Below are 24,712 nucleotides of genomic sequence, written 5' to 3'. Positions count from 1 at the left end.
TTATAACTGATTATAATGCTTTAGCTTGAAAGATGAATAGGGAAAACTAACTACAAAATTTTACAAATTAAAAAAGAAATATTCTCTTTATAAAGCAATCTTTGGAATATATTAAAATGTAATAAACTTTGATATACAATAAATCATAAGATGATATATAAATTGTTTCAATAATCATTACTTAGGATTTATGAAAAACTTACTTGACATACTGACAATTTCCAAAAGATTCCCGTCATCATATATGTTAATAGAATAATTTAACATATCTGGAAATTACAAAAAAATCAATTATAGGAAATTTCTATAATTTCATTACATATATATATTTGATAATAAAATTTTTAAAAACAACATGTAATCAGAAACACATTTTTTTGTACAAAATTTCTAATTACATTAGAAAAATAACTGCTAACATATAGTTACATATCATATAATGTTAATCTTTCATTTTTATATATTTCAGTGTTATATTTTATATATTACACATAGTATACATAGTTATATAAATATACAGATAGTATCAAATGATAGTATAACATTAATTTTTTTTTTAAATTTAACTTACATACTATAATAAATTCCTTCTTATAACAAATATTTATTTTTCATATCCAACCATTTTTGAGGTGTGTTCATATGAACCCATCAACATTACTGGCATATTAAATGAGAGAATTTAAAACTTAATGCCTTTAAAGCAACAAACATATTAAAGAATTAGTATAAGCAATTGAAACCAAAATCTACTAACATCTGTAGATATTACATTGAAAGCTTATATAAATAACTATATTGTTATATATTAGTTTAATTCTTATACAAGTAGAGTTAAAATAAAATAATCAGCTCAATATGCAAAAATTATAATCTTGGCCTGAATTATTAATGACTGAGAATTCATAATCTGCACATGTTTTTATCTACTGTAACACTACAGTAGAAGGTTACAAATTCAAATCTGCTCTAAAAGTTATTTCTTTTCCACAATTTCTTAAAATTAAATTTTCTAAAAGATGACAATTCACTAATTAATTATTAATGAATTAGGTAATTAAATGTTAAATATAATAGTTAATAATTTTATTAATCTAATCCAATCTAACACATTTAATATAATAACTTTACCAGTAAATATTAATTAATTTATATATTTGGTAAATTATAACTAAAAAATTGATAACTGACTTTTTGAAAGAACTGAATCTTCCTGTTTATTCATTATATTGATATAAATGAAAATTGCAAAAAAATGCAATAATTTTTTTCAAATTTAATATAAAAATTAAATAATTTTGTATATAAAAATTTGATTTTTACTGTTTATTTTCAAAATTACATTAATAATAATATGACTAAACAATTAAAGATTTCCATATATTGAATTGATTGTTTGTAATAAAGACAAAAATGATGCAATCTAATTGATTTTATGTTTTCGTTTGAAGAATATGTATAAATCAAACTATCACCTTAATTAATTGGGCTAATTTGCTATTATTAATGATTAACTGTTAAGTAGTTTGGTACTAGAGGTAAGCATTAGGCACCATTCTCTTATTAAATTTATTAATTATAACATTTACTAATTAATTTAGAATATTCTGAAAGAAAAGAATTGGCCCGGAGCAGGATTCAAACTTGCAACTCCTGTTTACCATGTAGATCTGTTGTCAATTATACTACCTGGACCTCCATCCAACTCTTTGCTTCCAGGAGTTGCAGGTTTGAGTCTGCTCCAAGCTGATTCTTTTCTTCCAGAATATTCTAAACTAGCAGGTGGGTCTGGCGTCGCTCGGGCAAAAGTAAAGATACCGAAGATTAAGAATATTACCTTACCTGTTTTCACAGAATGCAAGAATTGGGTCCCTTTGTTTCCAGACTAATTAAAGAATTTTTAGATGGGTCTAAAAATATGTTTGATTTCCCACAAAAACAAAAAAACTGCACCTGCGTCTTGCACATCACTTTCTCTTAACAATTCCATTGTTACGTAACACTTCTATTGTTGATGGAAGTGTTAAGCCTTAATCCAGTCCCTCTCCCCCGTGGGAAAGAATTTCTAAAAATCCCTTCTTAGTGTGCATTCTCGTAACGTATCCTAACTGTGTACCAAATTTAAACTTTCAACTCCTAACCGTTTGGGCTCTGCGCTGATTATTATTATTATCAACTCATCTCGATTATGTATATAGATTAATTAGTAAGTGTTATAATTAATAAATTGATTCTGGCTACAACAAAATATATCGTTGGTGCACAAGAATAGTGACACAACTCAAAAATTTCCAATTTCAAGTTTATTGTAGAAATGTATAGCAAACTCCCCATATTTTTATGTGGAAGAACGAACACTAATATTTATTTCCAAAATAGATTTGAAAATTTTCAAAATCCAAGATCATGACAAAGACTTAACAAAGAAACAAGAAACTTTTAAGTGGCTGTTCTGGAAGATATATTTTTTTGAGTTGTGTCACTACTCTTGTGCACCAATGATATATATACATACATATATACTTGATAAAATGGTCAAGAATGATATGTATAATACTTAAAAAATTTAAAAAAGGAATATTTTCCCAACAAATTAGTCTTACATAATAGTAAGTTTGATTGCATCATTGTTAGTTCAGAAAGATTCACTCATTAAGATTTGCAATATTTTATTATTATAGTTTATTCTAATTGATTCCAGTCCGTTGGTTCTGATTCCAGTCTTTCTGTTTTTTAAACCAAATCTGACAAATGCACAATTTTTTTCTATATTTCTATCTTTGGAGATCCTGTTTAATTGTAGGAGTCATAACTTAGTATATAGTAAAAAGAGTAAAGAAGTATAATTTTATTTGTTTTTTTAAATTTTGGTTTCTTAATATAACTTGCATACTAAATGTTTAAAGAGTTTTATTAAAATCTGTTAAATACTGAAATTGCATTATTAATCTGTATTATTCTTGAATATTTATAATTGAAAAACAAATTTTTTAAATATAATTTCATTTTTCATTCATTTATTAATTATATTTTAATTCTTAAAAATAGCTAATTTATTGGCACAAGATTACTTATATGAAATGATCACAAAAATTTTCAAATAAAAATCTGGAATGAAATGGTTTACATGTTATAATTTTTATACATATTAAATATAAAAGCCTTTACCTTTAGAAGTTAGAACAGCATATTGCATCATTTCACGATATGAACTAAGTAAAGTGCAAGATTCAAGATCTCCAGTTTCACTTACATCCACCGCTGCTCTAAAAATTTAAATATTAATTTTTTTTAAACATTTTAGAATGTTATAATAAATTATATTATGTAAGTTATAGAGTGAAATTTGAAATAAATAGAAATTAATTTCTATTTATTTCAAATTTCATTTGCTCCTGAAGTACTGTTTATAAAACAAATTATTAAAAACAGAATGTAAATTTATAAACTAAACATAAATATAAACTGAAAAATTATACTGTATTTGAGCCTGAAAATTCCAATTTTTCTCTGAAATGTGTTGATATATCTATACACAATAGTAAAGTTGCACTAATACAGCGAAATGTCAGTATAATGAAATTGAGGAAGACCATTGAAATATTTTCATTATATTGAAATACAGTCAAAAATGCATGGATAAAAAAATTTAATAATTATTAAGATAAAAAAAAACTTACATTTTGAAATAAGAAAGATTTTAAAAATGCAATTTGTCTATTATTATTTATATGAAACCAAATTTCAATTTTCAGAATGGAAATTATATTATATTAGAATAAATATTAATCTGTAACTTCAAAACGAACCTGTTACCGGTGTTCCTTGCGAAAATCGTCTCAGGAGCGTCTCACTAACGTTTTCGAACTTATAACAGTTCTTCTTCAGGTGAAGATGGAAGATTTGAAAAAATAGAATAGAATGTTTCAAACCGAACTGCTTCGTCGAATTCTGTCATGACTGACATGCGCTGTAGTGTCCGGGTGTTGGTTATCGTCTATGCGCGTCTAAAAGGACTTGCCAGGCCGATGAAATGTTGATCTCTTCTTTTTGGTTGATGCAGATATTATTAAAGCTCATTTTATATATAGCGACCGCTTCTAACCATTTTATATGTTCCGGGTGGGGCGTCGTTACGATGATTTTAGCCTTATCTAGTTCTGCCTTGATATCTTGATCGGATGCATATATACTTAGCGCCGTGTTGAGTTTCCGGTGCTGTAGGTCAGCTTGGTGTTCTTTTAACCTGGTCTTTAACGAGCGCTTAGTGGAACCGATGTAAACGAGCTCTCTTTGCCATCTGTTGTCCATTAGAGGGATAGAGTACACTCCGTACATTCTGTTGGGATCCGGAGGGTCTTTGCAATTTTTTAGGATTTCGGCTATTGTGGGGCCTCTCCGATAAGCTATCTGCATCTGCTGTTTTTTGGCTATTTCTCCATATACTCCTCTCACTAAGAAAGCTCTGGACAAAGAACTGGCTTATCTTAAAAAGGTTGCAACAGACCACGGATACCCTTCCCTAATACAGCGTATAACCAGGCAACATCACCAAGGAAACGCATCCGCTGGACAAGCAAAAGGTAGTGCTAACAAAAAAGATTTAACAAGGCTTCCTATCACATACAACCCATACGTCAGAGGAGTATATGGAGAAATAGCCAAAAAACAGCAGATGCAGATAGCTTATCGGAGAGGCCCCACAATAGCCGAAATTCTAAAAAATTGCAAAGACCCTCCGGATCCCAACAGAATGTACGGAGTGTACTCTATCCCTCTAATGGACAACAGATGGCAAAGAGAGCTCGTTTACATCGGTTCCACTAAGCGCTCGCTAAAGACCAGGTTAAAAGAACACCAAGCTGACCTACAGCACCGGAAACTCAACACGGCGCTAAGTATATACGCATCCGATCAAGATATCAAGGCAGAACTAGATAAGGCTAAAATCATCGTAACGACGCCCCACCCAGAACATATAAAATGGTTAGAAGCAGTCGCTATATATAAAATGAGCTTTAATAATATCTGCATCAACCAAAAAGAAGAGATCAACATTTCATCGGCCTGGCAAGTCCTTTTAGACGCGCATAGACGATAACCAACACCCGGACACTACAGCGCATGTCAGCCATGACAGAATTCGACGAAGCGGTTCGGTTTGAAACATTCTATTCTATTTTTTCAAATCTTCCATCTTCACCTGAAGAAGAACTGTTATAAGTTCGAAAATGTTAGTGAGACGCTCCTGAGATGATTTTCACAAGGAACACCGGTAACAGGTTCGTTTTGAAGTTATAGTTATAGTACCCGGTGTTAGTAGTGAGTAGAGCAGTACTTTAAATATTAATCTGTACTAAAAAATCAAAAAATATCTTGAGTGAACAACTAAAATAATGATATAGTAATACCAATTAGTTGCAATCCTGCTTCTATTATTTCTGCTTGAAGCCATTATTTTCTGATCTAATTTTTGTGTGTGTTGTTTCTTTAATTGAAGTTTTTTTGATAAAATAAAATACTGTAAGACAGCATTCCAGTAGGCCATCAGTCACATCATTTTGTTTAATTCCATTTTGCATGTTATCTAATATTTTATTACTCTCTTCCAAAGAAAACTTCTTTAGTTTTTTATTTTTCTCATAAACTTAAAGAAATAAACTGTAGAGTAATAGCATCAAAATGAAACCATAACCAAGGATTAAAATTAGTATTGCCAGTTGAACTATACATTAAAATTAATGAATTAATTTATGATATAATATTCATCATATACTAATAATGAATAATTTATGCTAATTTACAATTTATTTTGTATACTAGTACTTTTTTTATATATTAACAGGACTTATTATACTAGAAAATATGGATGCAGATATTTAGTCTTACGGATCAAAAATAATGTTCTTTATTTAGTTCACCTGTAAATATAGTTTGTAATCATAACACAACTTGTAAGACATCATCACAGCAAGACAGTTTTAATTTGTGTAATAAAATTCAATAATTGCTGTAATCACTTATTTAATGAAAAATATGAACATACTAGTATAGTAAGCCTTCAATTTAATGGACTAATTAGGGGAAGAAGTACTTGCTATTCCCAAACGTCTATTAAATTGAATGTGTTGTTCTATATTTCCATTACACACTTAAAATATGCAAGATGCATTAAGATGTTATTATGATGCAAAGGTATGAATAAAAACAATATAATGTACCAGTACATTGAGTAATTTATGCTCATTGACTCATTATTTCAACCTTGTAGCATGTTCTCTTTGCAAATAAAAATAGTTTAGAAAATTTCATTATAGAACAGAAATTTTTTGTCTGTTAAACTGAGGGTTTACTGTATAGAGAATACTTCAAATACTTTAAAGCCAACCTTCACTATATTTAAATCACGGAAAGTAGTATAAAATTTTAATGTAATAAAAATTTAACTTGATATTTTGAAAATTCATTCGAATAAAAAAACTTCTGAAGTATCAATTCAAATTAAACCTTTACTGATTTATAGTTTCATTAGTCCCTTAAATATTTGTTCTAGCTTCAAAAATTGAATATTAATTAGCAAAATATTTTTTCCAGCAATAAAGCTATCATGAATTTGAAGCAGTCGCTATATATAAAATGAGCTTTAATAATATCTGCATCAACCAAATGTAGATCAATATAGATTCTCACTAATTCAAACTAATTATTGCTGGGGTTATTCAGATGAATTTAAATTAGCAATGTTATATACAACAAAATGAAAATAAATATAAATTACAATCTATCACTAGTAATGAAAAATTTAAAATATCTATTCAGATTGTTATTTTTAAATGTTTTACAATTATTTTAAGGATCCTTTGTACAAATTTTGTCTGTACTGTCAATACCATTAAGTTGATTTCATAAAAATATTCAAAATTAATAAAAGGCTTGGACTAAATTATACATAGTGTATTAATTGTTTTGACATCTAATAACGTCTAATCAGATGAAAATTAGCAAATTAAATAATGACAACTATAATGATTTTAACCTACTTTTTAAAGTTCAAGCATACATTAACTTTTCATTTATAGAAACTGAAACAATTCAAAATAACAAAAGTTAAAAGTTATGCCAGTCAAGCATAAAATAATTTTCATTTCTTCAAAACTACTTTATTGAGATCAAACCTGAAGATGGCTGAATACAAGCCAAAACTTTTCTATTTGGTTGCCTTAATTAACAAACAATCTGCTTCCACTTTTAAATTTAATTTCAAATTTATAGACAAAAATTGTGAAAAATGATCAAATGAATATATACACCATAATTCTTGTCTATAAATTTACTTAATGCAAAAACTCAATACCGACTTAATTCATTAATGCTAAAAAATTTGAATTAATAATAAATTATTTCATTTAGTTATATTAATGTTTAAATTAAGACAATAAATATTAAAGAATCTAAATTTCAATGTGTGAATTTTGATCCTTTGTGGCAATTTATGAAGTAAAAATTCTGTAAATTGATTTATTCTAACATTAAAAGCATACTTAATCAAAAATTTTAAAATAAAGATATGACTGTTATTTTCAATTGGACGTATTAAAAATTTAAATTTTGCATTACTGAAATCAAAATATATTGAAAATAAATTAAAATTTAAGGTAAATTAATAGTTACAATTTTATTAATTAATTATGATTTATATAATTTTTTAACTTTCTTTTGCTTTCAAGGATATTAATTATTTAAGTATGAAAACCTTAAAATTCATTTTGTGATCAAAGGTAGAGAGAGTGATCTATTAAAAATTCAAAGAGATGACAGATAGCTAATCTGTTGGATCATTAAACTGTTTTCAGCTGTGTAGAATAATAATTGCCATAATTATTATAAATATATTTGAATATTTAGAAATAATTCATAATATGCCCAACAAAATTACTTCAAAATAATTAATTATATTTCTATAATATTCTAATCATAAATGTACTTAAATACAAACTTTTCAGTGTCTGTATGTTGCTTTTAATCATTACATATTGTAAATTCTCACTAATTCAAACTAATTATTGCTGGGGTTATTCAGATGAATTTAAATTAGCAATGTTATATACAACAAAATGAAAATAAATATAAATTACAAATGAACATAGGGTAGATATACCAGTTTTGGCCAGTGCAGTACCAGTTCTGGCCAGAAAACAAATTTAACTTAAAAATATAATTACAAACAAAACGAACTTTTACTGTTAATTGTGTGAACAGTTAACAATAAAAGTTTGTTTCATTGGACAGTTTTGAATATGTGGCGATTATATTTTTAAGTTAAACTTGTTTTCTCGCCAGAACTGGTACATCTACCCTATATATTTATGTTGAAATGTGTAGTGCACACTAATTTTACAAATATGTCATATTTTTTAAAATAAATGCATGATTTCTTTTTGATATTGGCTGTAACACTTAGTGGCAAAATGAACAAAATTGGTTCAAATTAAGTAGAATTTGGTTTAGAATTTCTAAATACTGTTTAATAATAGAAAATATTTGCGTTTTGCTAAAATTAATTACATTAATAAAAAAAATTTTTCGTTCTTTTAATTATAAAATTAAAAATAATTATAAACTAAAAAAGTTTTTCTTTATTTTAAAAATTATAAAATTCTTACTTCCAAGTATTTCCATCATGAAATACAACACAATCATAAACTGGGCCAAGATCATTATACTTTTTATCTAATGAGTTGAGAACATCAACCCTTGCTTCAAGTTCATCTCGTTGAAAGCGATCATCTTGATTTAGCTGCTAGAAATAAAAAATTATAATTTATACAATTTAAAAATCTTCAGTATACAACAATTATAATAATAAAAAAAATTTATATTTGATTTAGATATTTCCATCTGTATTTTCAAATTTGACAAATTAAAAATTTTAAATACTGATAATTTCTAAATTTACAAATTAATTAGTAATCACCAATTATGGGTTATGCAATTACAAATCAGATTCTGAAAACAAATAATAAAGCATGTTTATTCAATCAATTAAAAGATTTAAGATCAATTAAAACATTTAAAATATATATGTAATCCTAAAAATCTTCAAAAAGAAGGTACTTTAAAAAACAACATCACTTTGATCTTTTTAACAGTCCTTTTTTTATTTATAACACAAAAGATTTATTTATACTAAATGCATTTTGAACTGTTTTTTCCACAGTTCGAAATGTATTTAATATAATATTTAATATTTATTTTATTATTTAATAATAATATATTTTAAAACTTTTTGGGGTGGCTTCATACGTTGCTTTTCCCTGTGGTACTCCATAATCCAGGGAAAAACAGGGTATTTTGCTAAACCACCCCTACTATAGTTAAATTTAATATGAAGACATAGCTAGATCATGTTGTTATAAATGCAAGTTTTAAACATAACAGTGTTCATAACATGTACTGTAATATTTATGATATTATTGTAATAAAATAAATAACTGAAGGTACAAGAAACCTTTAAATCAGGTACATACAAATTTATCTTATTTTTTAAATTTCTGGCTTCTTTTCAATAAATTGATCAACTAATTTATCATTTCAAATTTTCACATAACTGTATTTTACATACTAGTAATTAGAGTTTCTCCAACAGGATACCAGCTGTTTTTTTAACCCAGGAAATCCCACAAATTTCTTAAAAATCCACTTTTTTCTTATTTTGTGTTAAAGTTGAGGAAATTTTGCAAATAGAAAGTATAATTAACTCATAAACCATCAGAATACATTTGTATTTATTTAAACAGTTTTTATTTAAACATTTGTATTTATTTAAACAGTATTTATTTAAACAGTTTAAGCTTGCTTATTAGTTTTTTAAATTTTTGCTTATTATGGCATGTCACAGATTTTCAATAATCAATATATAGCCTATTTGTGACAGGACTCTGAAAATTCTTTATTTGTCAGAACCTGTAATATCTGGAATAATTGTGCTTATGCAGTCATAATTTTTAACAATGCCCAGTAGTTCAATAACTGCATTATGCCAGGTTGTGCAAATTGAGCAAGGATACAAACGAGTACGAAGTATGCAAGTATGAAGTTTTTCTTCATAAATCTGATTATTAAAGCCAAACAAACTGCCAAATTATTGGGCTATAAGCTTGATGCCACTATTAAAGCAGCCAAGGTAGACAAATCAAGAATACTAGATGGCAAAAGAAGTACTGTAATGAATCTCAAAAATGAACTAGAAATCTTCCAGGCTACAGGTGAAAAAACACATCGTCTGTCTTCTCTTAAATGCATTAAAGATGATTCCACATCTATTAAATTGAAAAAGGCATTTTTGGTAGCAGGACTTTTCTTTAATAAAATAAGAATCAAATTGAGTGATCAGAGTATTGACCATCTTTGCTTTTTAAAATCTTATTATAAAAATTTACAATAATATTTTGTATTAGGTTTTATTTAAATAACAAAAATTACCTTCTAACTTATAAGTTTGCTCTAAATTCATTTTATTTCTTTAAATTTTCAACTCAATTCAAAGGCATTTTTGTTGTATGCAGTTTCCAGCAAACTTTAATAACTTTGAATTTTTCTATTTGTAAAAATTTCTACGTAATTCAAAGGTAATTTTTAATTTGTATCTTACACAGCATTATTAATATGATTTTGGAGGTTGCAGAACATATTAAATTACTTTAAAAAGTGAAAAATAATTATATCATTTGATTTCAAGATATTTTGTATATCATAAAAATAATTCTATCCCAGGATTTCCCGGGATCCTGAGAAATAGTTCACTTTTTTCCTGGAATCCCGGGACAAGCAAAGACCAGGAAGTGAGAAACCCTACTAGTAATTAACCAATATTTTTATAATAATTAGATGTACAGTTGTAATAGAATTACATGTAACTTCTTTTCCATGAAATTGCTAGCAACAAAAAATGTTAATACATTCACCATTGGTTTTATTTTCAGTCAAAATTAGTTGTATGTATTTAAATAAATATTTCAGTATTTTCACTTAAAGATCTTTAACAGTTTTTTCTTGTTGGACCACACTTCACTGGTGAGAGAATTATATTTTCAAATAGTTCTATGTGAAGTTAGTCTTATTAATATTTGTTTGAAAAAACAATTATATAGATTTTTTATTTCTTAGTCAGTTGGCAAGTATCTCTCAAATTTGAGATACTTCCAAATTTGACAAATTTTTTTTTTTTTTTTGGATATAGAAGTATCTCTTATCAGTTGTTTCTTGAAATTATAGATGATATTTCATGTAATTATAAAATATTTTGTTTGTTCATCTTATTAATATTTCTTATCTTGTAGACAAGTTTTTCTTTTAATTTAATTGGTTTATTTAAATATACTCATTTTGGACAGAACTCCTTTCTATATATTAATAGTTATTTTATAGTAAATTTATTATTTTGTATATTATTGGTATTAATGATAAATGGTACAGATTATATTGTTATTGTGATGCTGTAATGGTATTGATTTTTATTTTATTTTTAATTTTGTATGTAATCCCCACATCATTTGTACCTTCAGTGCTTAAAAAAATTATTATTATTTTCTAATGTTTTACATTTTGTATATTTTTGCAATTATAATTTAATTAAAACAATCAAACAATTTATCTGTTTTAAACTTTATCTAGTATCATTCAGCTTTTGAAATGACATATCTTTAAAACATATAAAAAAAATAATTATCTGACTATTTATTTTCTTTATTATATTTTAAAAACACTATTGTGCTATAAATATAGTAGTAAGTTTTAAAATAAAATTTTTTTAAATTATGGTTTTTAAAAATCAAAAAATATAAAACAAATCATTTAAAATAATTTAAAATTATTTTTCAATTAAAGTTATAACAAACTTATTTTATTCCATCCACCTGATTAGTGTTTGGATGTTTATCATCAAATTCTTGAAGTTCACGAATTGCAGCTGCTAATAATAATTTATGATTTGGATCCCATTGCTTTTCTTTTTTCTCTTTCTGAAATTTTATACAGAAAAACTTTTGTAGTTTGTTTTTTCAATAATTTCTATAAAAATATTTTTTGATAACTTATTATATTAGAATGTAAAAAGTTAATTAAATTATAGTCGTCTACCTGAATTCTTTCTTTTAATGATTTTGGATATAAATCATATGCATTTTTAATTCCTATATGATATTTTCCACTAGGATTTATCCAAGATGAAGGAATCTATAATTAATCATAATTTCATATTTGTTAATATTATATTAAATTAAACATATTTAGTTATAAAGATATAAGTCTATAAACTAATTAAATAATAGAACAACATTATATAAATGTAATTCTTAAATTAAAAAAAGCTTGTTTATCACTATTAGTTCTGTAAGAATATTTTAAAGACAAAAACTAATTGCAAATAGTATGCAAAGAATGAAGATTATTTTATTATCAGAAGTTTTCTATTCATTTAAATTTATTTTCTTATTTAAATTAATTTCATAAAACACTTAATATTAATCTATATATATAACCCATTGAACGCGTGTCCATCTGTCCGTGTAACATTATGCCAAAAACGAGCACTAAAGGCGCCCCTATCGTGTGTCATATTCCGAACATTTGAATTAACAATATAAATTATTATTATTCATTTGGCCAATAACAATATAAATAATACAATATATTTGTAATGGGAATTTATTATTGTCACGGAATGCCTGTAACGTGCACTAGGAGGCGAATAATAAAAAAACGGAGTTTTGAAAATTATATAGTGGACTCCCAGAAAGTAATATTTTAATAATAGAAACCTTTCACGACACCACCAAAGAAATACGCCACTGGAGAGGAACCTTTCATATATTAAGTGCATCAAACGTGCTTCATAGGAATTTGTAATGCTGCTAGAATGCCTACTAGGGGGAGTCCCAGGCTACTAGTAATTAATATTTGACATATTATATCATAAAAAATATAATATAAAATAATGATAAAAATATAAATAGGGAAATATAAGGAAAAATAAACAAATATAATGAAATGTATATAAAATAAATTTTACTCCAGAAAGAAATTTCAAAATTTATTTTTTTAAATTACATTTTAAATATATTTGAAAAAATAACAACAGAAAACAAAGTTTAAAGAAAAATTTACAAGTACAGTATCTTGAACTATGATTTCAAATGAAGAATTTAAAATGTGCAGTAAGTAAAACCTAAGTATGAAATTTTTGTTTCATAAAAGTTTAAAAATAAAATTATTTTTGATCACAGAATTGTCTATTTTTAATAAAAAGTTAATAACCCACAGTTATCTGTCAGTATGCAAATTAACCCATCAGTTGAGCATTTCAGGTTAGATTTACTGTTTTTGTTCACTTTTCTCAATTTGTTTAAGCATGAATGAGATCTTTTTTGTATTCTGCAGGAGTGTGGTATATTAGAATCTCAACTGTTTTCAAAAACAGTAATAAAACACAGTTATTTTAAGTGTATTAAAAACCAAGAAAGACTTGTAACAAAGCAGTCCGTAGATGTGATTCTTATATGGATTAATTCATGAGTGCATGGGTCAACAGTATTATCTTTAGATTTGAGTTTTGTATGATTAAGACAACAAAATTAAAAGTATGTAACTGTAATAGTTTAGGTAAATCATTTAAGTTTGATTTTTTTAAAGTGTATTTAAATGTAACAAAAATAAGAAAAAAGTGCTTATTTGTAATGTTTTAGAAAACTTAGTCTTGTTAACTTCAAATAATTATTGATTTTGAAATTTTTAAATTGTGTGCTTTTAACAATAATTACAAAAACAGCAAAAAGTAATAATAAAAATATCATCTTTTTGTTATCATTTTTAGTAATAGTCATTTTTTAAGCACAATCATTCTTGTTAAATTCTAATAAATTTTGTTTTTTAATTTTAGATTCATGTGCTTTTTGAATCTGATGCAAAATGCTGCTATGCAAAAAGGCATGACATTAGAATGTGATAGGCAAAGCAATGCAACCCACATACCCACAATATAAAAATACCAATAAATTTTGTATTTAATTAGCTGGTACAGTTTGTAGCTATCTTAAAACTAGCAGTCAGTTATTTTTCCCAAATTTAATTAAAGAGGAACTTAAGCAATGGTTGGTCTCCAAAATTTAGATCTGGTATTTCAGCATATAGGGGAAAAAAGACTATTTCTGGAATAATTTTATTTTTACGGCTTTATAAAATTCAAAAACATTAAAGAAAGTATTTTGGATTTCTAAACAATAATGTAAACAAAAAAGAAATCTCACTGTTTTAATTTTATTTTATATCATTGGATAAAGTCAATCAATCAACCAGATCATTGGACTATTTTAAAGCTAAAATAGTCCAATAATTTGGTGGATCATTTAGCTTTAATTAAAAATTGGGTTAGTGAATGTTTATACACATTTGATAATCATTTTTATAACTTTTCAAATGAAACTTGATAACTACTGTACATTTGCCAATGTTTTTTTTACTTGACTATTGAAAATATATTAAATTACTAACCTTTAATTTTCTTCCAGTCAATCCAACAATTTCTCCATCTATTGCCTCTACTACTTTAGATGTGTCAACATCTCCTGCTCCTGACGCATCCATCATGTCAATAATTTTTGGCTTTCCATCACTAGTTTTCTATTTAAAAAAAATTAATTTATTAATTAATGCTATATTAAAATGTTTAATCATCATTACAATTTAATAATGCTATATTTAAATGTTTGCAATTAAAATTATATTTTATTTATATTGTATCAGTTTTTCCTCAATTTTTCATAGAAGCAAAGTTTTTAAAATAATTTAAATAACAATGAAAAAATTCTTATAGAGAATTCTACGTGAATTATAAGCTGAGATAAATATTTATCTTAATGAATTATACTACATGAATTATAAACTAAGTTAAATGATGTTCATTTGCAACATCAGACACAACATAATCTTTTTAAACATATCATTTTATAACAATTCGGTACCAAGGGCAGTATGAATTTATTACAATTTTTTTATTAAATTTTAATTTTATGTTATATAATTATATTTCTAATAAATTATATCAAATAAAAGCAGCAATTTTATGAATTTATATTTTTCTTTTCAAATTTGTCTGATTTCTAAAATTTTAATCTTACAGATTATTATAAGATTTCAATAAAAATACAAGAGACAGGAAATATAAAAAGTGATCAAAACATTTTCACATGAATTTTAAGTAAATAGAAATCAAATTTTAACTCAAAACATCAAATCACATTAAGTGAAAGAATTTTATCGTGATTCCATTTTTTTAGTTAGATAATTAGTTAAAATATTTGAGAAATAAATGCGATTCATAAAAAAGTATTAAATAAACTTTATCAGTTACAAAATTATTACAGAATTTATAAAGTAATTAAATGAGTAAAATTCAATTAGATTATGTGTTTAATAAATTTCAACTTTCACAAATTATCCAAAAAGTTTATTATACGTGGAAGAAATTTAAAAATTCATAAACTTTATAAACTATAATGAACTAAAAGTTAATAAAATTATAAAAATGCATGAAATGACTAATTATTACTGCACATGGAAGAAAAAAATATGTGAATTACATACACTTGATTTAATATACTTTCTGTAAATGACTTTTGCTTCATTTTCTATTTGAGATTGCACCTTCTTTCTTACTTTTTCTTTTCTTCAATTTCTTGGGAATACTATAGATTGCACCCTATAGAAATTTGGGACTTTGAGTATATATTTGAACTCAGGAAACTGAGATGATTTCAACGATACCCTACTTTTGGACCGGAAGCGAAAAATAAGAAAAGTTATCATACTTTTTCCCGGAGATTGCACGATGATTGGAAGTCGTGTCGCTCTCTCCACTAAACCTATCATGTGTTTAACAGGCAGTCCAGCAAGTCAGCCATATATATATTTTCAACAGAGGCAAATGTTGATCCACGAGCGCACTGATCATCTGCAGTTGGAGTTAAGTCCTTTTTGTACACCTTCGCGCTCCTCAATCTCGCCGCCAACACGCTTCCTATCGCTCACAGTTGGCTAGTACAGTAGAGCGTTGTTTATCCGAATCAATCGGGGACTGGAGTTGTTCGGATAACTGATTTTTTTCGGATAACCTATTATGTACGAAAAAATATATTAACCTATCCGATGTTGAAATTTTTCTCTGTTGCGTGTTGCTTCGTGTTGAATTTTCGTCGATTTTAAGCCTAACGAAAATTTTTATAATAATAATTGAGACTATTGTATCATTAAAAATTATTTCTTTATTTTGTACAAACAAAATAAATATATTGAAAAATATAAAAACAAAAAAATTATATTTTGGAAGTTAATCTAGCATCAAAAACGTTTGATTCAGCACAACACAGTCCGACTGGAAAGCTTTCGGATAACCGACATTTTGGATAACTGGTTTTCGGATAAACGACGCTCTACTGTACTACGCACCACTATCACGGCTTGTCCAACAAACTTAACCTATCCCTCCGGGAGATGACCATAGTCTGACGTCATGGTTTGCGAACTTTACCACAAGATGGCAGTACTAGCAACTACGGTGCCGTCTGCATGATAGCATTAAAAAAGTATGATAACTTTCTTATTTTTTGTCTCAGGTCCAAAAGTAGGGTACCATTGAACTCATCTCGATCCCGAGTTCAAATATATACTCAAAGTCCCAAAATTCCATAGGATGCAATCTATAGTATACCCAATTTCTTTTATATTGATTAATATGTTTTTAATGTTTATTTCAGAAATTAAACTTTTAAACTGAAAATGAATGGCATATAGAAATTACAGTGTTTATTATTTTTAATAATGAATCATGTACTTTTGGCAAACTGACTTTTACCCCATCCTGTATATTAAGATTTTAGTATATTAAATTTATATTAATAAAAATTTTGATTAATGAATATTCAGTGTTGAATTCACAAGATACTTAAAACTTTTTCATCAATGAAAATCACTGCTTTTGATAATAAATTTTCACAAAATGAGTTTTATATATAATAAAAATGACTCTGTATTTAACCACTTAACCACAGATTAAATAAAACAACTGGGGGTTTCCAGCATAGTTACTAGTGCCCCCAAAGAATCACTCAATATATCTGAAGTTAATAAATCATCAGAGACTGGCAATAAATTTTTTTTTTTTTTTTTAAATATATAATAATAATAATAATTGATACCTCTAAAACACAAAATTTGAGTTTTGATTCATGTTAATAAACAATTATTATTAATTCTTTATTTAAGTTTCTATTCATCCTATTTTTAATTTGTTGTTACTTTTATTGGCGTAGAAAGGAATCGGCAAAATTAAAACTAGTCACGGAAAGTGGCCGATGAGTAAAAATGTCAGGATCCTCCCAACAGAGTCCATTGCAATTTTTTATCATTAAAATTTCTACTCATTTCCAAGCTAAGCTGTTAATTATTCTAATACTATCCAATACTATCTACTAACAAAAACACCATTAATTCATGCCTATACGGCCAAGATAGCAAAAGGTATCAGCCTAAAGGTACAACTATACAAACACGAATTTAGTAGCAAGCGAGAGGTTGCAAGAGATATAGTTCTCGCAAAGAAAAACTTGCACAAGCAAGAAGCGAGAAATCTTGCCGGCACGAGTGAATTTCTGGTTCTCGCACACATCTGACAGAGTTTGATATTTATTGTCTCTCGCATCTTCTCGCCACACGTTCCCGGTTGCTCGAAAAATTCACTCACTGGCATCTGCACGGTCACACCCTAACTGCTCTGGGGAATTTGGGCAAGAACTCCCCAGGAACTTTTCATTCCACATAATGTAAACGTCCCCGGTCAGCCTCATTCTGGACTCGAGCAAACCCACAACATGCATAAAAAAGGCCCTCTTAGTATCCAAAGGACAGAAAAAGTTAAAAATTGAATTACATATATACACAATTCAAAATTTTATCCAACATGAAAAATCACACTGCTCTATACGACAGTAATAACATTAACAATTGCAATAAGCCAACACATAAATACGTCCCAACAAGTAAATCATATCATTTTTAAAGAAGATATGCTGTAATTACAATTCTCTCATTTAAAAAGTTATAGTTTTTTAAGCATTATTTCTATTCATCTATATCTATATATATAATCGAGACGAGTTGATAATAATAATAATAATAATAATAATAATAATAACTCTCCCGTGGTCACCACCTGGTCGTGGTGGGAGAGCCCAGTAATTTTACTGATCCATAGGGCAATGCAGGCTGGAGCATAAGCTCCTGGTAGGGACACCCATGCCAGTAAGGTCTATGGGGAGAAATGAAGCTAAGAGTGACCACACCCACATTCTGTGGTGATATTTATTATGGTAATAACTAGATCAAAGTGTGATACCGGCTCGGACGTCGCCCGGGTTAACAAGGTCCGCGTTCGTGGGTTAGGCAGAGGCTCACGTTCGAAAAATAGGCCACAGTCTCTCTTGGTTACCGGTGGCGAAAGCAGCACTGGCCCAAGCATGGCTACTGCAATGCCCTCAACAGATGTGAGGAACCTACCCAGCCTTGGTGTTTCTGTGGCAATGCATCCACAGACCACAAAGGCTGGAAAACCACGCCAACGGATGAAATGGACAGTAGAAATGAACGAGTTTATCATCCGTACTTACTACACCATCACAAAACTCGAAACAAACATGACAGCATACAGACAACAACTACACCATAGATTCACACAACAGTATCCTTACCTCACTGTCACCGAACAAAGGGTTGTTGATCAAAAAAGAATAATTATACACAGCAACCTTATTCCACAAACAACACTTGAACTTATCAAACAACAGGTTGCTGATCAAATACATCAACAGACAGAAACATCTAACATTAATGAAGATCATGTAACCTGAATAAATAAAACTATATTTCCTTACTGAAGAGACAATATAAAATAAAATAATCAACCATTCCAACTTCAGCAAAAATTCTTTAATCCTAAGAACGTTTTCAAACGCATTAAGCGTCCATCTTCAGTTACATCTTTAAATTAAATATGAAATTCGAACTAATATTAAATTCGAACAAATATTACATAAATTAACGGTACGATTACAATAAATAAATAAATACATAAAAAATAAAAAATAAAAATAAAATAAAATAAAATAAACAGGATTATCGTAATTTACAAAATTATGTCAATATTTCACATGAAATATTGACATAATTTTGTAAATTACGATAATCCTGTTTATTTTATTTTATTTTATTTTTATTTTTTATTTTTTATGTATTTATTTATTTATTGTAATCGTACCGTTAATTTATGTAATATTTGTTCGAATTTAATATTAGTTCGAATTTCATATTTAATTTAAAGATGTAACTGAAGATGGACGCTTAATGCGTTTGAAAACGTTCTTAGGATTAAAGAATTTTTGCTGAAGTTGGAATGGTTGATTATTTTATTTTATCATGTAACCTGTCAGGATAATCCAGCAACAAGCATTGATAATAACACACATACAACAATTACCACTAATGATACTACAGACATTTCCTCATCCATCACTGATAACATAGACATGGATTTAGTTAATACACTCTCACATATATTTCAGGAAACACTCACTAAATATACAGGCACAGATCCCACACAACGACCACGAATGCCAAAAATCAACACGTCAAAGGAAGTAGGAAAAACACTAAATTACGTAAACACTCACTTACTACCACACTACATTCATTCAATTTCTACACTCGCAGACATTCATACATTAGTTTATGCTGGAGCAGTCACAGTAGTGACACACCATGGGCTGAAAGTACAATCACAGACAAACACACAGAAAACACAATTCTATCACAAGCCTGCCTGGCAGAGAAGAATAGAAATACAAATAAATGACATTAGACAGCAATTAGGCAAGCTGACACAATACGCTAAAAACAACATAACACCCAAATTAAGGAAACAGCTCAAAAACATTTTCAAGAAAATAAAAACACACACAAAACATGAACATCACAACACACACATTACAGAATACATTGATACACTAAAACAAAAACTTGCTGCCAAAGCACGTAGACTCAAACGATACAAAACATGTACACTACGAAAACAACAAAATAAATTATTTACAAACAATGAAAAACTCTTTTATAGACAAATCAATAACAAAGCAAACACTGTTACACAGCACAGTGGCACACCAACAGAAGAAGAACTCACAACATATTGGTCTTCTCTTTGGTCCAGTGCTGTCACGCATAATGCTGATGCAGGCTGGATCGAGGAGGAGAACAGAAACTTGCACAACATACCAACTATGCCCTGTGTTGAAATAAGCATACATGATTTCCAATACACTGTTAACAGAACACACAACTGGAAGACACCTGGTGTAGACAACATTCACAATTTCTGGTACAAAAAGTTTACATCACTGCACCAGGAACTAGCTAAACATCTAACACACATCATCATCAATCCACAAGACATGCCAAATTTTCTTACCCAGGGCATCACCTACATGAAACCTAAAAACAACAATACCACAGACCCCACACAATACAGACCAATTACATGTCTTCCAACACTCTACAAATTATTGACATCCTGTATTGCAAACAAAATATACAAACACGTTGAAGAACACAATATTCTAACAGAACAGCAAAAAGGTTGTCGTAGAAACCACAGGGGATGCAAAGAACAGTTACTCATAGATTCAGTCATTCTACGGCAAGCACACAAACAACACAGAAACATACACATGGCATATATAGACTACAGAAAAGCATTCGATAGTGTTCCACACAGTTGGCTGCTACATATTCTACACATGTACAAAATACATCCATCACTCATTGCATTCTTTCAAAACACTATGCAGCACTGGAGAACAACACTACATCTCAGGGTTAGTAACATTTCCATACAAACAAACCAAATTTTTATTAGGCGAGGAATATTTCAAGGAGATTCCTTGAGTCCTCTCTGGTTCTGCTTAGCCCTGAACCCATTATCCAACATGTTAAACAACACTCAATATGGTTACAATATCAGACACGAAAAAACAACACAGTTTACACTGTCACATCTCATGTACATGGATGACATAAAACTTTATGCATCCACACAAAAACAACTTCATCAACTCCTACAAATCACACATTCATACACCAAGGACATACAAATGAAATTTGGCCTAGATAAATGCAAAACACTTCACATAGAAAAAGGAATCCTGAAGAAAGAAGATTTTGCACTTGGAAATGGAGACGTTATTGAATCCATGGAAGAGGGCGAGTTCTACAAGTATTTAGGATTCCAACAGGCCAAACTAACAGAACATACACAAATAAAGCAAAGATTAATTAAAGAATACCAAAGTAGGTTAAATGCTATTCTCAGAACACAATTAAATGCAAAACACACAGTTAAAGCAATAAACACATATGTCATCCCAGTACTCACATATTCTTTTGGAGTTATACATTGGACTCACACTGATCTTGAGCAACTCCAAAGGAAAACAAGAACAACACTTACTAAGCATAAACAACATCATCCTAAATCCGCCACAGAAAGATTAACCCTTCCACGTAAAGATGGCGGACGTGGCCTGATTGACATAGTTAACCTTCACTACAAACAAATACAGTCACTGCGAGAGTTTTTCTACAAAAAACAAGAAACATCACAATTACATAAAGCAGTAACTCTAGCAGACTCGAATAACACACCATTAAACTTACACTCACATCATATGGACACAACACAACATATAAAAAGCATAGACACCATTAAGCAATCGTGGGCTCGAAAGGCACTCCATGGCAGGCATCCTTACGATCTGGCCCAGGATTTTGTTGACAAAACTGCGTCAAACAGCTGGTTAGCTCGGGGATGCCTCTTAGGGGAGACGGAAGGATTCATGATTGCCATACAGGATCAGGTCATAAATACTAAAAACTACAGAAAACACATACTCAAAGATGCAACACTCACAAATGACACATGCAGAAAATGTCACATCATGCCAGAAACTATACAACACATCACCTCTGGTTGCAAGCTCTTGGCACAGACAGATTATTTACACAGACATAACCAAGTAGCAAATATAATACACCAAGAGCTTGCAAAGAAACACAAATTAGCAGACATCCACGAACCATACTACAAATACATTCCACAGACAGTATTGGAAAACAACACGCACAAAATGTACTACGACAGAGCCATAATCACAGATAAAACAATTCACCACAACAGACCAGACATCACACTCATTGACAAACACAATAAAATCACATACATTATAGACATATCCATTCCAAACACTCACAATATACAAAACGCATGCACTGAAAAAATTAGCAAGTACACAGAACTCGCCCAGGAAATAAGGCATCTGTGGAGGATGGATAGGGTGCTTATTGTACCTGTTGTTCTCTCCTCTACAGGTGTCATACCACACACACTACACAAAAGCCTGGGCACATTAGAATTGAATAGAAACACATACATCACACTACAGAAGACCACTATATTGAATACATGTCATATTGTGAGAAAATTCCTGAATACAGACACACACACTGATACACTTCTTTAATTTCTGTTTTGGTTACTATGCCTTGACTTTGGTCCGGCATAGTACTTAGCCACCGGTGTTAACCGAGTATATCTAACTTAACCCAACATAATAATAATAATCAGCGCAGAGCCCAAACGGTTAGGAGTTGAATGTTGAAATTTGGTACACAGTTAGGGTACGTCACGAGAACGCACACTAAGAAGGGATTTTTCGAAATTCCTCTCAACGGGGGGGAGGGACAGGATTAAAGCTTCCATATACATTATCGAAACGTGTCCATACGGTTAGGAGTTGAAAGTTGAAATTTGGTACACAGTTAGGGTATGTCATGAAAACGCACACTAAGAAGAGATTTTTCGAAATTCCTCCCCACGGGGGAGAGGGACAGGATTAAGTCTTAACACTTCCATCAACAATGGAAGTGTCAAGTAACAATGGAAGTGTCAACAATGGAAGTGTTAAGAATGGAAGAGTCAACAATGGAAGTGTTACATAACAATGGAAATGTTAAGAGCACAAACGGTTAGGAGTTGAAAGTTGAAATTTAGTACACAGTTAGGGTGCGTCACAAAAACGCACACTAAGAAGGGATTTTTCGAAATACCTCCCCACGGGGGAAAGGGACAGGATTAAGGCTTAACACTTCCATCAACAATGGAAGTGTCAAGTAACAATGGAAGTGTTAAGTAACAATGGAAATGTTACATAACAATGGAATTGTTAAGAGAAAGCGACGTGCAAGACGCAGTTGCAGTTTTTTCGTTTTTGTGGGAAATCGAACATATTTTTAGACCCATCTAAAAATTCTGTAATTAATCTGGAAACAGGGAGGACCCAATTCTTGCATTCTGTGAAAACGGGTAAGGTTGACTGTAACGTAATAATCTTAATTTTCGCTAAAACGGTTAGGAGTTGAAAGTTGAAATTTGGTACACAGATAGGGTACCAAATTTAAGTACCAAAGTTAACGATGGTAGTAACGATGATAGTGTGAAGTAACAATGGAGAACAAGAGAAAGCGACATGCAAGATTTACCAGCTCTGGAAAAAAAAAAGAAAAAGAGTAATATGTTAGAACATATTCGATTTTCAAATTTAAACAGATTAGTTCGGTTTTTCTCGACCTTTCTTCTTTAGAACATTCGATGAAAATCAAACGATATAATCAGAACACGTCTTGAAAATCGAACAATATTAGAACACTCGATTTTCAAATTCGACCTTTCTTTAGAAATACTTAGTTCGTTGATGAAATTACTCTTTTTCTTTTGTGACTATAACATAATAATCTTAATCTTCGCTATCATTATTTTTGCCCAAGCAATGCCGGGCCTACCTGCTAGTATATATATATATATATATATATATGAATAGAAATTACTATGAAGACTTCGTTTTTATTTGAGATTAAAAAAAATATATCTGTAAATAAAAATTATTTGAATAATTAAATAATGATATTGATTAAAAGGGTAGAGATGAATAATTACCTGCAATCCAGGTGCACCAGGATCAATACCCGAATCGAGAATACCGATAATTACTCCCCTACCATCGTATTCGGGATTTTTGCTAAGAAATGCCGCAACACCCGTTTCTCTCTTCGGTAACAAACCCCACACAGGAAAATCAATCTTATTATCATTTGCCATACTACACAATCAAAATTTGATGGGAAAAAAAAACGAATCAGCAAATAACAAAATTTATATTCGTAGGTTACACAAGTAATTTTTAGACGACACAAACTGCATGCATAAAATATAATAGAGTAACAATGTGAACGATCTCATGCACCAATGTCTGCGACGATGATAACCCACGGCGATCGGAATGATAATGCTGAATTTCGAAAAAAATTCTCTCACTAGAGGTCACTTTTTACAGGAAAATGTTCCAAATCTCCGAATGTATTTATAAAATTGACCTAATTCGAAAATTTATAAGCGATAGTTTATAAATATTAACTTCAAATTTCTTTTTCTTAAATTCAATTTTCGTTATATTTTTTAATTTATATATATAAATTCTAGTCGTTTGCGTTTCGATTTATT

General features: G+C 29.0%; 1 protein-coding gene across 1 annotated transcript in view; it reads right to left on the bottom strand.

Moving 5' to 3' along the window:
- Positions 1–24,481, bottom strand: part of TppII (Tripeptidyl-peptidase II) — a 113,748-nt gene extending 89,267 nt beyond the window's left edge. The window contains exons 1-7 of the mRNA XM_067271525.1: positions 24,149–24,481; positions 14,548–14,676; positions 12,139–12,234; positions 11,916–12,020; positions 8,664–8,797; positions 3,169–3,266; positions 204–269 (exon numbers count right to left, since the gene is read on the bottom strand). Of these exons, the coding sequence (XP_067127626.1) occupies positions 204–269; positions 3,169–3,266; positions 8,664–8,797; positions 11,916–12,020; positions 12,139–12,234; positions 14,548–14,676; positions 24,149–24,310 (790 nt within the window). The 5' untranslated portion in view covers positions 24,311–24,481. The remainder of the gene's footprint in view (positions 1–203; positions 270–3,168; positions 3,267–8,663; positions 8,798–11,915; positions 12,021–12,138; positions 12,235–14,547; positions 14,677–24,148) is intronic.
- Between the last annotated feature and the right edge of the window lie 231 nt (positions 24,482–24,712).

This window comes from Centruroides vittatus, unplaced genomic scaffold, assembly GCF_030686945.1.
Source record: "Centruroides vittatus isolate TY-2023 unplaced genomic scaffold, ASM3068694v2 contig_4, whole genome shotgun sequence".
NCBI classification, from domain to species: Eukaryota; Metazoa; Arthropoda; class Arachnida; order Scorpiones; family Buthidae; genus Centruroides; species Centruroides vittatus.
The sequence above is the reverse complement of the archived record's forward strand: the minus strand, read 5'-3'. Positions and strand labels throughout refer to the sequence as shown.